General features: G+C 36.6%; 3 protein-coding genes across 4 annotated transcripts; 1 reads left to right on the top strand and 2 right to left on the bottom strand.

Moving 5' to 3' along the window:
• Window positions 1–59: 59 nt before the first annotated feature.
• Window positions 60–5,343, bottom strand: LOC114516821 (GPI transamidase component PIG-T-like). Its single transcript, XM_028536407.1, has 13 exons — window positions 5,141–5,343; window positions 4,529–4,709; window positions 4,064–4,298; window positions 3,620–3,706; window positions 2,994–3,078; window positions 2,760–2,854; window positions 2,501–2,603; window positions 2,093–2,167; window positions 1,951–1,989; window positions 1,504–1,659; window positions 1,250–1,415; window positions 943–1,029; window positions 60–765 (listed from the first exon to the last, which is right to left on the bottom strand). The coding sequence occupies exons 1-13, from the start codon at window positions 5,310–5,312 to the stop codon at window positions 462–464; spliced, it is 1,785 nt and encodes a 594-aa protein (XP_028392208.1). The 5' UTR covers window positions 5,313–5,343; the 3' UTR covers window positions 60–461.
• Window positions 5,344–7,692: 2,349 nt separating this feature from the next.
• LOC114516729 (carboxypeptidase D-like) lies at window positions 7,693–12,200 on the top strand. Of its 2 annotated transcripts, none has more exons than XM_028536282.1 (6): window positions 7,693–8,036; window positions 8,765–9,670; window positions 9,797–10,008; window positions 11,204–11,347; window positions 11,571–11,672; window positions 11,745–12,200. In XM_028536282.1, the coding sequence occupies exons 2-6, from the start codon at window positions 8,793–8,795 to the stop codon at window positions 12,041–12,043; spliced, it is 1,635 nt and encodes a 544-aa protein (XP_028392083.1). In that variant the 5' UTR covers window positions 7,693–8,036; window positions 8,765–8,792; the 3' UTR covers window positions 12,044–12,200. The 2 variants fall into 2 exon arrangements, with proteins under 2 accessions (XP_028392083.1, XP_028392082.1); XM_028536281.1 differs by having other exon boundaries at window positions 7,693–8,043.
• A 20-nt stretch (window positions 12,201–12,220) lies between these two features.
• On the bottom strand, window positions 12,221–16,282 carry LOC114516731 (RNA-binding protein NOB1-like). Its single transcript, XM_028536283.1, has 7 exons — window positions 16,069–16,282; window positions 15,438–15,571; window positions 14,885–14,944; window positions 14,132–14,641; window positions 13,562–13,659; window positions 13,331–13,475; window positions 12,221–12,855 (listed from the first exon to the last, which is right to left on the bottom strand). The coding sequence occupies exons 1-7, from the start codon at window positions 16,280–16,282 to the stop codon at window positions 12,601–12,603; spliced, it is 1,416 nt and encodes a 471-aa protein (XP_028392084.1). The 3' UTR covers window positions 12,221–12,600.
• Window positions 16,283–17,284: the final 1,002 nt, after the last annotated feature.

The raw sequence follows: 17,284 nt of genomic DNA, 5'->3' as shown, positions 1-17,284 counted from the left end.
AACGGGACAATATAGAAGGTGAGATCTCATGATTAATTAGAAATTGTTTCGAACTTTTCTGAAACATAGCAAACCAAAGTAAAGCCGAACTATGATAACGAACGACGAATAGAGTACTGAATAAATCATAATAATACATTATGTTATCTTCTTTCGCCTGCTATCGTAGTTAAAAAATACGTGTTATTTTCAACACTCTGATGGCTATCAGAAAAATCCATATCGCAACGCCATAAGAGTGAAATTTAAATTAAAGGTTTAACAACACTTGTGTTTTAAAAACAACATAAGTGTCAATAATACACACAGGTAGGTGTATAGATTTTATACAACAACCCTGTTAGTTTCTAGATATTGGTCAGAGATATCATCTTTTGACCAATTTACACTAGGCGCCTTGTCAATTCTTGTCGGTTTGTTTAACCGAAACATTTCGGACGGTGGGTTTTACAATAGCTCAACTAATCATTTTTCTTCTCCTTCTTCGGTTTATTTCCCGATTTTGTGGAAGGAATTATTCTCTCCTTGAGCCGAGATAGTTTTTGCTTGATTTTACCAAGCAATGTGGTTGGTTCTCCCGGAGGAACTTCTTGCAAACGTTTTGTGGACAGGTTGTATAATGAGCCAAAAGCAATGGCCACGACGGTGCAAGTTAAACAGATTACGTTATAAGGCATGCTAAAATCAGGAGTAGGCAAGGATACAAGTAGGACTTCCGTGTAGATTCGAATTAAATTGTCATCAGTTTTGGTACTTTGTAATGACCTGTGGAGTTTTAAAGATGAGAATGTTTCAATGAACGAAAAATGTATGATTGTTTGCCAATGAAAATGTTTGCAAACAGTTTACTGTAATTTCACTATTTAAAAAAACAGGTTAGTGACTTTAACCCTAATACAATGTGGTTGTTTCGCCTAAAACTATAGTGTAATATTTGCTTACTGTGACAGAAGCGATCCATAGTCTGTTGAAAGTCCTGATCTGTTCGAGTCTCCATTTGGTACTAATTTAGCTGTAATAACACCCGACCTAAACAAAAGATCGTATGGATTTATTTTAATACACGTGCCTATTTACCATTTATCATTACCTTTTGAAAGGTTTTGATCGCGTTTTTGCTGCCAGTAGATTCTGCATGGTCTTTAGGGAGTTTATCATTGCACCTTTTCTACTTTTTCAGACCTTGTTATGAAGTATGTCTCGTTCCAACTATTCCATTTTATGTTATGCCCATTTTTATGCTACTTACGGTAAATAGAATCCATGATGTGCGTCAGGTGGATGTTCTGTCCACTTCAAAAAAACTCGATCGAACTCCATTTTTACAGTCACAATTGAATCTGGAGGCACAGTCAGAACGATCTCCAATTTTGTTGGCCTCTCACGATCTCTGGAGGGCACAAAATCGATATATTCTGAAAACAAAAAGTATAACAAATTATATTACTTCAGATTGGTATACAATGAGTAGGTTGAAGAATGCCTGATAGAATTTCCACTTGCCTGGTTTAATATTCACATCGTTTATGCGAACACGTAACGTATGCAGATATACCCTGAAATGCCAGGGTAGTATTTGGAAATAAACGATCTTGATAGACGCCATCTTGTGGTGATTTCTCATCTCACACTGTATTCCAGCATGTTCTTCTCCATAACCTGAAACAACACACACATCTGCATGTGATTTTTGATTCTGGAGATTTAGAAGCGAACTGCATTGCAAACGCATGCTCATACTTCGCACTTAATTTCAATTATTGTATTACGCTTTCTATGTATGATCATTTTAAGCTTAATAATCGTCGACCCACAACAATTTTAAAAAAATAATTGTAGAGAACCGTATGCAGTTGTCTACAGTACAATGAGGAGGGATTCAACGTTTAATTGAACAATCCATTCAGGTAGATTTGTTGGTAGTATATGGTTAAAGCCTTCGTACAATACCTGTCAAAAAACGATGGACAAAGAAAGACGGCGGTTTCGCTACAAAGAGAAGGACCTTTTATAAGATAAATTGAAGGGAATGAATGTCTCCCTAATGTTACTAGTTGAAGAGGAATTTCAAAACACATATTTTGAAACATACCTTGTTTAGACCTTTTTTGCCATTTCAGTGTTGGATTAAATCCGCTATCAGAGGTAAGCAATTTGGGAACTTTGCCTGAAGTAAAGGTTAACAAAGATTATAAGACGTACAGTTAACATAACTTTCACTTATTCTATTAGTATATCTGCCTTGTGTGGATACATTTTGCCACGCGATTGGAAGAGTGCCTACGTGTCTGTCGTGCTCAAGAGAGACTCTGCGCTTCGGAATGTCATGACAATGAAGAAAGCCTTTCTAACATAGAGTATAGCTACTGTACGTACTGTATCTACTGTATTTACACAATAAGCGTCTTAAAATATGTTTCTTTCGTATGTAAATTGATCAGAACAGTCAATTCACTGAAATGATTGTGCATCATACAAAATAGTAAAGGCAAATCTTTACCTGTTCCTTTCAAGTTGTAAACTGCGAACTGTCGGTTTAGTTCTTCATCTGATTTTGAGATAAAACGTGTTGGTTTTGGTTTCAATGAAAAGTTATTGTCAGTCTTAAAAGAAAAAATATAACGACATAAATTTCACGATGCACGAAGGAGCCCATGTGTTAGAACTTTTCGGTCGATCTATCCATTAGTTTTCATTCCCCTTGAAACAACAACACGCATAATACAATCAGCTACTGTACGAAGAATATATATACCTACATCGTTTTCAGTAACATCTATGAAAACTTGACTCGTAGTTGCTAAAGGACAGGACGACCTCAAAGGATGGCCAAATAATTTGCGAAGCGACCAATCTACAAAGTTGAGATAAAATTCTAGTTTGATGCATCTTAATGCGAATATCTTTAATCTTTTAGCACTTGATTTGGAGATCGTAAAAGATGGTTGTATTTCTAATTATAGTTTAAAAACATCAACAGACTGAGTACAAACCATTACTGCCACTTCTCACTACTGGATCCGTTACAATGGACATAGTTTGTTGTAACTCCAATAATGGAAGTTGACAATCAGCATCCTGCATTAAAATGATATAAAATTATTTTGTAAACTTAAAAATTCATCTTCCAATTTCTCTTAATTTGTCTTCCAAAACTCAAAAGAATGTGGGGCATATACTACCTCTTTAACTCCAGGTTGGTTAACTAGTCAGGCGGTGTTACACAGCAAAAAAAGCTCAAGTTGTTCCCGGTTGATGAGAAAAGGCCTCAACAACGTTGTCAACAACATGTTCCAGTATTGTGAAGCATAACAAGGTGGAACAACATTGTTCATGGGGTGCAGCACAACATGGTTGAGGCCTGTTCTCATCAACCGGGAACAACTTGAGCGTTTTTGACGTGTACTAGTAGGCCCCTTAACATATAATTATGTCAAAAATGTAATGCCTGATGTTACACCAAGTTTGATTATAGCTGATTAGTTTTGCAGAGTGAATGATATTTTTTGCAGCACCAGATTTTCCGCTTTTTATGTCATAATGAGAAAGGTCTATTTCAACCTGAATTCAGGGGGGGCAACAATGATTGACATTTTAAAAATCATGTGGTAAAACGCACCTCACATATTGTTCGAAGGTGTATGGACATGGAGTGGTATTTCACTTTGTATATGAGCAAAGAGTTCAGTAAGCTTGATAATCCAGACTAAAACAAAATACAATATGTTTATAACAGATATATGTAATAGGTGCAAGTTCAAAACAGACTTTTCTAAGAAAAACATAATCTATGGTGCTCATATTAAAGTCTAATCTTACCAGAGCATTCTATGACACAGGATGAGGTATTAAAGTTATTATAGCTAATACATGAGAAAAATATCTTGTAAACTAGGATTTAGGCTTGTATAAGCAACAACACTACACCATCACAACTGAAAATTACTGATTTTGAATGTCGGAACTATGACTCCTAGAACAAATAGGTAAATTGTACCATTGTATATCATTATAAGAAGATATGTCCCATATTAATTGACATAGAAAATTTCAAATCTTGTACCTTGGAATTGCAAGGCAGTAATTTCTTCCAAGGTGTTAAATTTTCAGTGCAAACAATTTCCCCAGGCAAAGATGCATATCGCAATGTTTGGGAATCATTATATATGGAAGATGTCAGTCCACGTCTTCGAAATGATATGTTTGGAGATGCAGTATTCTCTGGTTTGATGAAATTTAATGAAGCACAAAACTGACCAGATAGAGCATTTGTAAGGCCACTCCATTCTTTATCAACCCTGAAAACATATAGAATGCAGCTAATTCTCAAAAACACAATATCCACTAAAACATGAAAACTAAAGAAATGATATCCATTATATATTAATTGAATGAACTCTGTATACACATGTATACTTGAAAGCAGCTTATTATATTTTCTAGCATAAACCTTGCTTAGTACTTGTTTAGTAGTCTGGGTTATCTTCACTGGATATCTAACAACCATGATTCATTCAAACAACCATACCTTAGCAGAACTTTGTCTTGAAACCAAACAGCAAGTTCTGCCCCAGGTGAGGCAGGTTGCATTGCATTATCCCATAAGTATGCATTCCAAAATCCTTGTGTTAATGATAAGTGCAACTCCTCTACAGAGTATTTTGTTACAATTTGACCCAATGACTTTGGAAATAGATTATAATGTGAAACTAAAACAACAGAGAAAAAAGCACACCACATTAGCCTAATCTAATACAGATGAAATGATGTCAAAAAAACAGAGGGCATAGCCCACAAACAGGTATTTCTGAGCAATTCTTTCAAAATTGCATGTGTTCCCAGACTTGTTGCATGCTATCATAAAAAAATTACATATTTGGCACACTGGCAGCTCCTATCAGATCATTTGTCCACCCTCAACAGATCATTCCAGATCACTCCCACCTATACCTAGCGAATATGACACATGTTTTGCAACCGGGTTTAGTGGTTTTTATGCCAATGAATTCTATTTTAATACAGCCCATAGGAACTTAGTTGAGGAACTTAGGGTTCTAGGTACATGTAAATCATGCACAATTAAGCAGTCAGTCTATTATGAATTAAAATATTTTATACATTCACCCCTTTCGACACTTACATGAATTTTTATCACGAATATCTTCACTCCACAAAGTCGTGAACTGAAAATAAGTTAATACATCACCGCTTGGAAACGGCTTAATGTATAATTCCTCGTGAAACTCTTCCCTTCCCACAACAAGCGATGTTAAAAGGCATATAAAGCAACCATGCCACCAAATGGAGGCCATCTTGCCTTACCCACGTGCCAAACGGGGGGGGGGAGAATTAGAAAAATCTAATATTCCCAACGACATAGAGACTTTTTGGGATTGCGATGGCAATTTACTTTGTTAAAGTTTGTTTGTGTTTCATCTTGAAGGATAGGGATTTTTTATTTAATGCGTAATGGCCGCAAACTCTTTATAAGCAATTTTTAGAAAAAAATAATAAAGTACTAACTATATTGAATATTTAGTATAAGATAAGTTAATCCTCTTAGAGGAAGGGCGAATGTTAGTGCCAAAAAATTTAGTGTTAATTTGATTAGCTTAAGGACAGAATTGACCAATCAGAGTTGCGTATTTCTGAGTTAACTAGGATTTAACTATGAAGTTAAAGGATTTTATACAACTGGCCCTAGTATATTATGTAAATATTTTTTACATTTTTACCAAAATCGAATTTGTTGCTCTCTATAATAATGGATATTTTCATGCAACTCAGCCGAAAGGTTGTCATCACTAAATATGCTGTTAATCACTCTCTATCATCTTACACCCAAAATTATGATTTAAAGAGCTATTCAAGGTGACCATTAAGCGCAAAGACCAGTCGAAGGGCAAGGACCAAGGCCAAGGTATGTCGAGAGACGTTTCTAGGCGATAATGACTATCGTTTTAGATTTTTTTCATTAATTGGCTGTGTACAGTGTACTGCCAGAAAATCACCATAAAAGTGTGAGTAACTTCACTACGTGGTGATTGGTGAAGACCCTCGTCGACCGAGAATTCTAATTCTAGTCAGCGATATATTATGTAGAGATGATGAATTATGAAATGTTACAAACGAATTTTTTCACACTTGTTTTTTTTTATTTCCGTATATGGAAATAAAGGATGATAGATATCATCATTGTAAATATACCTAATACTTTCACCTAGACTCTTCTCTCATCATCTGAAATGGCTAAATCCGTACTTAGACTTTTAACAATATGCAACAACTGGTTGCAAGGACCGATGTCAGTAAAACTCCGGATAAAACCAAACAGACCAATTTGTATAAGAATATATTAAATATATAAGAAAACACAAGAAACAATTTAGAAAAATAAAGTCATCTACGAATTCAAGAGATTAGTTAAAAGAGGACGAGCTATAGCACTGTAATAGCTCGTCTTGCATGTTTCAATTAATTCTTTCTTTAATTCGTTTAAGATGATTCTATTTTTTTCGGAAAGTTTGTTGCTTTTTGTATCTCCAAGGTATCGACCTTGAACCTTAATCAATTGTCGGCCATTTAATTTTCATTCTAAAATTGCGCTTTCCACCTGGCATACTAATTGCTACTTTTTTGAGATCAAAACAAATTGAGGGGATAAACAGGTCAGTGAAACACAACGCAGGATGAAATTTAACTCCTCAGGCAACATGTCGATGCGTGTCACCGAACATAGCCATTGGCGGCCTAGATATCTTTAATTTCTTATTTCCCTCAAAGGTTTTGAAAATTCGGAGTTTGATACGCCAAGTAAGCCGAACCTGAAACGTTCGCACAAAGCCAAGAAAATACCAAAAAATTGCATAATGTTGGCTTGATTTGATAATGATCTACACAAGTTCTTTTTAAATTGCATATTCAATTTAACTTGATTTGATGAATGATGTATACCAGAAGATCTTTAAGCCGGATTTTACACCGAGCTAGGATTTTCGACACAAAATGCTTTTTCCGTCGGAAAATGACAACACCCGGCAATGGATCCTTGATTCTTAGGAAATCATTGGATTATTTCCAGACCACAGCCACAACTAGGCAGTGCCTATCCTTATAATACAGCTGTGAACGTATTTACATAAATATTTAAATTAAAGAAATGTATTCATAGTAAGATGGTATTCAGTGGAACAAAAAATAAAACGACAACAAATTACAATGTCATGCTTCGCTAAAGAGGCGGAGTCGTATGATTTTCCAGATCATGCCAAAACTCAAAAGTAGTAGACTGAAGTGGAATTAGGCTGTTGTTAGCTATTGCCATCTGTCAGTGAACTAGTACTGAATGCCTAAGAGTTTTAACAACAGAATCGACTAACTACATAAATTGTCAACCACTCAACCTCTCAATCCACTTTATGAGACGCCGGCTCAATCATTCTGGTGAATTCTGAAAACCCAGCTGCTAATTCGCCCAACTTTTTCCCGTCAGCCCATGACATGTTTATATTCATCGAGATACTCACTCCCACCGTCCCACCTAGCCACAGGACTAGGCGTTTCGATTATTCATTAAATCGACAGAAACGCCATTGACACTTCCGTACGGTGTTAAAAATTGAAAGTGTCCCCCCCCTCCGAGAGGGATCAACATTTTTTATGAATTATGCATACAAATTTTGCAAGTGGCCCCAAAATAAGTGAATTTTTTTATACATGGCCACCATGACGCTGAGAAAATATATACTTCAACGCTAAAATTGCACATACGAGATGTTAATTTGATGGAACACTCAATGACAGATATGTCTATCTAATAAAACTTTGCACGGCACGGCGAAAATTCCAATTGTTCTAAAAGCGTTTTGTAATTTATTAATCCCAGATGTTCGGTGATCAAATATCACGCTATTCCTCTACATAAGCTTTCCTGATGCGGAAATATTCCAGTTGAACTGCTACAAATGTCTAGGAGGTACCATTAGGGTATATTTGCTGTCTTGTTGACCAACACTACCGTGCATAAATGTTAGTTGGTAAATGGTAAGTACGTATCTGTCATATTCTGTAATTTTGGGTAGACTTCAGATATACTTTTATTGGCCTTCCGTGCAACAAATTCATCAGAATTACGCGCAATGTCAATGCTAATTGTCCAGGGATCCATCTTCCTTTTGCTCATTTTTTTTTTAAGTAACAAAACAAGATCCTTTCCCGATGTTACTCAATTTCTCAAAATAATAATATTCACCCCTAGTATTAATTTGAACTCTGACTTATTAAGAACCCAATCAAACCATATATTATGATATACTAGATACCAGCAATTTGGTATTAGTGGTTAACAGTTTAAAAAACATAGATTCGTTAGAATTAAGGGCTACATCACTCATTGTTTATGACAATTGCCTAGCATCCACCCCCTGCTATATTACTTTACAAAAGCAATATCCATACCTAAAGCAGGGTTTGAATAGTGCTTAGCCATAGTTCATGGAATCCTATATTTCTTGAAGGTTACCCTTTTACACAGGGCCCAAAACTACATTGAGCTTAGAACATGAATTTGCTATATTCCACAGATTTTGAGAATTGGGAGGTATGGCAACAGTGAATTTCTTATCAACATCTTACTGCCCTCTCAGAGGCTTAAATTATTTAGAACCTCTAGTTACCTAAGCAGCCTTGCACATTACTTTAGACTGTTTTTTGAAAAGATTATAAAGATAACTAGATAAATTGTGTAAAATTTTACATTTTCTAGTTTTTGGCTTGCCAGACAGTAACACTAAATGATGCATTTCAAAGCAAAAATATCCACCACAATCAGCATGCTGCTTCAAATGATGATAATCACATACTTTGGCATTAGTCAGAGTTTTATTATTAAACACAAACATCACAACTATCATGAAATGACAAACATCCTCAAAGAAATTAATCAGCAATGGCCAGATATCACAAACTTATACACAATTGGCAAATCTGTTGAGAACCGTGAACTGTGGGTGTTGGTAATATCTGACCACCCTGAAAGACATGAGAAGGGCGAACCTGAGTTTAAATATATTGGTAACATGCATGGAAACGAGGTTCTCGGTCGAGAGGTTCTACTCCACCTTGCTTATTATTTGTCGAGCCAGTACAACTCAAATGACGTTGTTAAAAGCCTAGTCGACTCAACACGCATTCATATCTTACCAAGTATGAATCCAGATGGCTGGGAGATCTCACTCGAGGGTGTTTGCAGCAACCTTGTTGGTCGTCAAAACAAAAATCAGTGTGACCTTAATAGAAACTTTCCTGATTTACTAAACCCAAGGACAAAGGGGCGTTGCCTTGCACTAGAGAAGGAAACCAAAGCTGTCATGAAATGGATCTCATCACAGCCCTTTGTCCTCTCAGGTAATCTACATGGTGGCACCATGGTTGTCAATTACCCATATGACAGTGTCAAAGGAGATCCAAGATTACACATATATAGCAAAGCACCGGATGACGATGTTTTTCGACAGGTGTCGAAATCGTATTCTTATGCACATCCAACTATGCATAAAGGGAGCCCGAAATGTAAAGATTTTCCATTGGACAGTTTTAAAGATGGTATCACTAATGGTGCTGACTGGTATGCAGTACAAGGTGGCATGCAAGACTATAACTATTTGACAAGGTAAGTTTATATATAGTGCTAATGTTGAAGGTGAATACGTGTTTCGCCCCAAGATTAATATTTATCTACTCATAGAAAAATTCAGCATTGGACTGTTGTTTTTTTTTTGATTCATGATTAAATTAGCAATTGTTTCGAGGTGTTGGTGGAAATGAGCTGTTGTAAATACCCAAAGGCAAGTGAACTTCAAAAGGAATGGCAAGATCACAAGCCAGCTTTAATTGCTCTAATTAAGGAGGTCCACAAAGGAATTAAAGGTGTTGTTTCAGATCGTTGTGGTAACGGTATTGCTGGTGCGGAAATCAAAGTGGACCAAAGAGAGAAATATATTTTTAGTGGTAAATAATTAATTTGAAAGGCAGCAGGGATTGATAATGGTTGTCATGCTCATTTTGCAATGAGCCTGACTTGAGGCCAGATCTGGCAATTTAATTTTAATACCGTATTGTGTTCTATGCACACAAACAGCCCCATCTGATTTTGATAATACCAAATTTATACCAGAAAGAGGTAGTCAAACTAGATTTGAGCAGCTTTGGTTCCAAAATTTGCATATATGGTCACACTGAAAACTACATTTTTTGAGTATTTTTTGAGCTTTACCTCAGAAAAAGATCTACTATTATTAGGCTTTCACATCACTTTCACATCACTCATCAGGTTTCGGTCCTTTAAATATACTCAAATTGAAGTTTTAAAATTTCCTTAAAAAAGTGCTAGTAAATCTTTTGGACTGTTGGCAATCAAAACATTTTAAAGTGGTATTGTTTGGACACCTGAAATACACTAAAAGAGCTTTCCATGCCATTTAACATCGTTTAATAATATCAATTCCAAGAATGAAAACGTTTATGACGGTTTCATTGCATGAACTTTAAACGATTATACACAAAATTATTATCATTTTTATCATATATGGAAAAGGATTTCTTTTCGCGCTGGGGACCAAAAGATTTTTAAAAACGGTGTCCCAGCGAATGATACCGATAAATACACATCAGAATGTTTATTGCAAAAGGTTGTCTTATGGGCAAAATCCTTGCAAATCAGGCGATTTTTCGTCGGAATTTTGGTATGAAAACACGGAAATACAGTATGACACGGTTTGCTACTGCAAAGCTACGTAAAAATACCATAGATTTTGACAATCTTACATGAAAAACATATATTCAAGTTTACCTTTTCATCTTTAAGACCTTTTTCTCTGTCGTCAAGTTTAAAAAGAAAGCCGGTGGAGCGAATTCGAAAGCAAACAGCATGTTTCATGCAGCACTCCAAATATGGCTATTGTGTCTATATATGGGATTAGCGAGCCCACAAGGGCGGGAAGAGGTTCATATAATGCCATTGTCGAACCAGAAAGTTTCTGCATATAATTTTTTGTCATGAACAAACCAGTTGCAGACGTTTTCTAGTTAAAATGTTTTATTCTCCTAATTTTCATAAGCACGTATTGGGAAAAAATAGGGTCATTGATTCACTTTAGTACTAGTAGATACTCTAATTTTATGTTCAACCATTTATTGTTTCTAGCTAAGCTTGGCGATTACTGGAGATTGTTGGTTAAAGGTAATTATACCATTCAAGTATTAGCAAAGGGATACAAGAAAGCAACGAAATCCGTGCAGGTGGACGGAGTGGTCAAGATTGTAAATTTTGTACTCGTCAAGAATGACGGTAGGTATGCTGCACATAAAGTTAAACAGTGTTTGAGACTGCGGGGTAATGTCGTGAGGGGTGGTGTTTAACGAAGAGAGGGCCAACCCCAACTCTCAAGGCTCAATGCTACGCAAAGTACTTCCGAATGAGTATATCAATTTTAGCAGGGGGAAATGACGGGGACAAGGAGGAATGATGTTGTTGACACCACATTTAATAGGTAGTAATTTCAATATTTTAGATAATAATTCTTCTTGTGGTACAATAAGCGGTCATGTAAATGCAAGCAAACCCGAAATGGTCGAGGTCATTGTACTCGCAAGTGACAACAGGACTTTCACAAGTAAGATGTTACGACGTCGCTACTGAAAGGGTGGATGAATGGATCTAACACTTACATCCTCTCGTTGTTTAGCGTACCCCAACGGAAGTGGTTTCTATGTGCACGCTGTTATCCCTGGAAACTATTCAATTTATTTGAAATTCGGAGGCACATTTTCCAAGAAACGGAAAGTTACCGTGCTACCTGGAGATAGTTACAACATATCCTTTAGATATGTAAAGCCAGATAAACGGAACGTCACCGTCCATCCTGCAAAAAGTTCTACCATATCCTTATCAATTTTAAACCCAAATAGTTCTCATGGAAATATACCGACTGGCAAATTCTGCCTCAGCATGTTCACTCTTATATTCTTATATTATCTGCAGTAGCAGATAAGGGACATTTTATCATACGATGTAGGACGATTTTGTGCATGTTTAACATTATTCCATTAGCTTAATTTTATGATTTGATAGTAAAGCTCAAAGTTTGAGAGCGAGTGGTGTAATTGTTTTATCATATAGTCCGGTACAATTTCATATGTATGAGCGAAATATATTTTATTTTCTATAAAAATCATTTTAATTATATTCACTTAATTTTCGATGATCTAATTGTTTCATGTGAAATTAGGTAAAGGTAAATAATACATAAGAGAGCTTTCCTCTATGTATCCCCATTACCTTTTATATACACGAATTTCACGTACACTATTGGCAGTTTTCTTCGTTGCTCAGGGGCCAAAGCAGTGCACAGGCAACGCACAGGATGTAGGTTTGATTCCTGCCGGAGGGGCGAGAGAATATAAAGCTGATATTCCGCAAGGGATTCAACCAATCGGATTAAAGACTGGATCATAAATAGCGCGTGTATAGCTATTATGTAAAAGCATTAACAAGCTACGAATATTATCGTCATACCCTCCGTCTCAGAAGAAAATGCAACGCTATTTCTTTCGTCTTGTTTTTTTTCTCGCTTCGTTCGGATTCCTTTTGTTCTGTCCGCGAACATGAAATCCTAAATTGAAGGCTCGGCTCGTCGTATCGTTTACGGTGAATGGCGAAGAACGAGCGACGTAGTCTTCGTCCAATACGTTCACTTTATCCTTCGATTTCGGTAGACGTCGCTGACTTATGAGCTGGTCCTCGAACAACAACGGATTATTGTTGTGCCTGCCCCCTTTTGGTAACGGCAGAGGATGCTGTGAAATTCAATAAAGAGTACTTGATGAGAATGTTCGAGGCCGGGTTGTGGTGAGGAAATTGGGGGGGGGGTTTGTGTTAAGAGTGGTACAGGGCTAGCCTTCCCATGCTGCTTTGAGAAGATTGGCTGATGAATGAAATCCAATCAATGTAATCTATTTTGAATGCTTTGATGAGTGTACGATTCAAATCAGTTTGTTGGAAGAATATTCTTGACTATATATATAAATAATTTGAGTAACTTTACTTTTCATTGTGGAAGCCGGACTTTCTATGCAGGATGTAAATACGTGTATTTTCAGGGGACGTGGAAAACAACTCAAGGAAGATATGCTTCTCCCAACATACACGCTTAACACACATGCATATGAAAATGTCCATACGCGCGAAAAACCATGAAAAAGCGAGAGGTAACACAGTTAAATAATGTATAAATGAAATGATTGTGCAGGCAACGCAAAAGTACAGGCTTACTTTCTTTCCTCTGATATTGAAAGGTCTGTTTCTTTTCGGCATGTGGTAACGCGTGACGCCTTCTTCATTGACGCTGACGGATACTTTTACCAATGTACGATTGCCACACTTGGGGCAAAACATCCGTTGCATCTGAGATGTGACTCTGGGAAAAGATGAACATTTAACAATGTTAACAATGTTTCACAACGGATAACCAAAAGTTCGCACAAGCAAATATAATGTACATACTTAAAACAGGAGTAACACTTAAGGACATAGCTTCGAGCCTCCTTAATCAACATTCCTTCCACTGATATAACATGTAAGCCCATCTGAATGAGAACGTTCTGTAACGAAAAGACATGCACGATTTAGAGCCTTTTGATATGCTCCATAGGGTTGTCCCTCCTAGGCGAGGTAGAAAGCGCATCACATCAAAGCCAAAGGCTTAAATCACCTCGCCTAGCCGGGATAACTCGCTCCATGTAAAAACCACTGAAACATCTATCACACAATGACAAAATTGGCTGCGCTTTATCTTTGGAATATTCAACCTGAGTTTAAATTTCCTGCAATCGTAAAAACTTACTCTTCATCAGATGTAGTGTTATCCATAGGTTACGTATGTAATACATATATTTTAAATTAAGGGATATTTAAAACCCGAATCGAGAAGGGTAACATTTAGATTACACCAAATCCAAATGTTTGGACATATTAACAATATTTTGAAAACGAATAATCATTCTGTAAACGAATCTTAATTGCGAGTGAAAAAAGGGGTTACAAAAGCCCTGAAATAATATAGCGGAATTTTACCTGCATGGCGAAGTCTGTAGTCAGACAACCAACTGAAATATTTACAGGTTTAGATTGTGCTTCCGAAATACCGTAATCAGCTTTCACTTGACCTATATTTTCCGGTGTGATCCAATCCCCACCATCGTCATCATCATCGTCGTCATCATAGCTGTCGTCACTGTTGCTATGGTGATCCTCGGAGTTATCATGACCATCAAGTTCAGTTTGATCATCATCATTATCAATTGATTGCTCTTCATTATTATCATTGGTATCACCATTATGCTCATCTTCATCTTTCTGTACATCCACCTCATTTTTATTTACATTCTCTTTTTGATCAACCACATTATCAGTTATATTTTTTATATTCTCCAGTTTATTTTCAACTATATTCTTGTCAACAACTTTCTCTTCTTTAGCAACCTCGTTATCAAATGAGCATTGCTTCATATCTTTGACTAAATTTACTTCCTTGGCATCTGTTGACAATTCTTCTTTACAATCTTCAGCAGTTTCCTGGTGGTTCTAGACAATATATTATTCTTTCTAAACTTTTACGACATTATAGTTGATGAAGGGGGTAAAATTCCATTCTATTATTGAAAGTGAAATGTATAAAAGTGGCTTACAAAGAACCACATAAATGGTGAGAACCGTTGAATTGTTAATGATGTTTGTCATGTACTTTCCTAGCAATCATTTTCTTATTACTATCAGTAAGGCAGGTTAAATTTAGAATTGTAAAATGCATTAAATAAATATTCCTACCTCGTTTTTAACATAAAACCCAGGAACATTGCCTTGTACACTTTTGTTAACCACTTCCACCTGTTTTAATTGACACAGCTTATTACATAATAATAATTCAATATTATTATACATAATAGTCCAGTATATATATGCTGTCTGCATAAACAAAATACATAGCCTACTGCATGCTTATGCATCAAATTAATAGTATGTGGGGTAATTACTAATGGGTAACCGAACATTTGTTAGAAGATTATTTATTTTTATATTACTTCATATTCAAGATCTATAAATCTGCCCAATTGTAGTACAGCTAGTTTTTATCTCAGAGGTTGTTATTAGAAACATTGTAACCTCTGCAATACAAAGGTAATTATAACACAATGCAAATTGAGCGTTAAATTGCAAATGTTTGTTTGTTCAATTTTATAGTTTGAAAACAATGTTTGTGACGTCATCTACAGTGTGTAAGGTTCTAGCTCACCAAGTTGTGAAGTTTGTGACAAATGACTATAAATAGACTACAGTAGAAATAGTGGCTATTCATTGCAGTATGAAGTTGACAAAGTACCTGTTTTGTTGGCTCTGATCTTAGGCCGTCAATCCCACATTTTTCTTTATGTAACTGATATGTCAGGGCCAAAACTTTCAGGTCAACAAGAGAAAGACTTTGAAAATCTCCAGTCTTCTTTGCAAACTCAGATACTATAATTTATATTAAATATACAAATTACTTATCTAGAGGTGTCATATAAAAATTGAACATTGTTGCAATTTATGGAACAATTCAATAATTGTAATTAAAGTTCAAATGTAAACAGGGAAGATGAATAATTCCAATGCATTGTACAGTGTACACTACTTGAATTATATTTTCAAGTTTCACCACACAAAATTTTCTCATAATAGACAAAGTATTGAGTGACAGACAGACAATAACTTTGTAATAAGCATTGTTATAAATGAACTGACAAAAATTATGCATACCTACTGTGTAGTATCATTATCATTATTAGTATAGTATCGTTTAGATGACATAGTGCATTTTGAGACTGTTTGGCATGAATCACATTTCCTGAATCTAATACTACCTATGCAAGAGCTTTTATCGCTACCAAACCCGCTAATCTGAAAAGAAGGCTTATGAGTGGATAGTCAGCAACTGAAGTGATTCATTACCAATTACCAATAATTACTCTTACCCACGTGTAACGAGTCACTGGATGGTAAACGAAAGGATATTTCATAAGGTAAAACCGCCAATCTCTGGCGAACTGCAGGACTCTTTATTTCACCAACAACTTCGTTGATGGTGTAAATATTCTTTGCCATCTTTTGCAACGGAACATTCTTTAAAAAAGCTGCTGAATCTGCTACTAAAATTTCAATCAAATCACTCTTTTGATCGTACGCCATCTTGACAAAATTCAAAATTTGAGATTTCTGTGTTGATCAGCGGATATTTACGACGCCAAAAAACTTCATATTACATCTCATTTAGTAACCTGTAACCGTTCTGTAACCATTAGCACTTCTTAAGGCTAGTTTCCACTCAGGAAAAATCTCCTTTGGATCGGAACGGACAGGAAAATTTCCTTTGTCGGTGAGTTCTCAGGCGGCGAAAATACAATGAAAACTTTCCTGTCCGGTCCGATCCAAAGGAGAATTTTCCTGAGTGGAAACCAGCCTTTAGGCTTCATTACTCGACCATGGTCGAATTAGTCGTTTTCCGGCGAATTCGACCATGGTCGTATTAGTCGTTTTCCGGCGAACTCGACCATGGTCGTATTAGTCGTTTTCCGGCGAACTCGATCATGGTCGAATTAGTCTTTTTCCGGCGAACTCGACCATGGTCGAATTAGTCGTTTTCCGGCGAATTCGACCATGGTCGTATTAGTCGTTTTCCGGCGAACTCGACCATGGTCGAATTAGTCTTTTTCCGGCGAACTCGACCATGGTCGAATTAGTCGTTTTCCGGCGAACTCGACCATGGTCGTATTAGTCGTTTTCCGGCGAACTCGACCATGGTCGAATTAGTCTTTTTCCGGCGAACTCGACCGTGGTCGAATTAGTCGTTTTCCGGCGAACTCGACCATGGTTGAATTAGTCGTTTTCCGGCGAACTCGACCATGGTCGAATTAGTCGTTTTCCGGCGAACTCGACCATGGTCGAATTAGTCGTTTTCCGGCGAACTCGACCATGGTCGAATTAGTCGTTTTCCGGCGAACTCGACCTTCGTCGAATTAGTCATTTTCCGGCGAACTCGACCATGGTCGAATTAGTCGTTTTCCGGCGAACTCGAGCGTGGTCGAATTAGTCGTTTTCCGGCGAACTCGACCATGGTCGTATTAGTCGTTTTCCGGCGAACTCGACCATGGTCGAATTAGTCTTTTCCGGCGAACTCGACCATGGTCGTAT

This window comes from Dendronephthya gigantea, unplaced genomic scaffold, assembly GCF_004324835.1.
Source record: "Dendronephthya gigantea isolate DGI-Jeju-01 unplaced genomic scaffold, DenGig_1.0 000006F, whole genome shotgun sequence".
Classification (NCBI taxonomy): domain Eukaryota; kingdom Metazoa; phylum Cnidaria; class Anthozoa; order Malacalcyonacea; family Nephtheidae; genus Dendronephthya; species Dendronephthya gigantea.
This window is presented reverse-complemented; position numbering and strand designations above follow the sequence as displayed.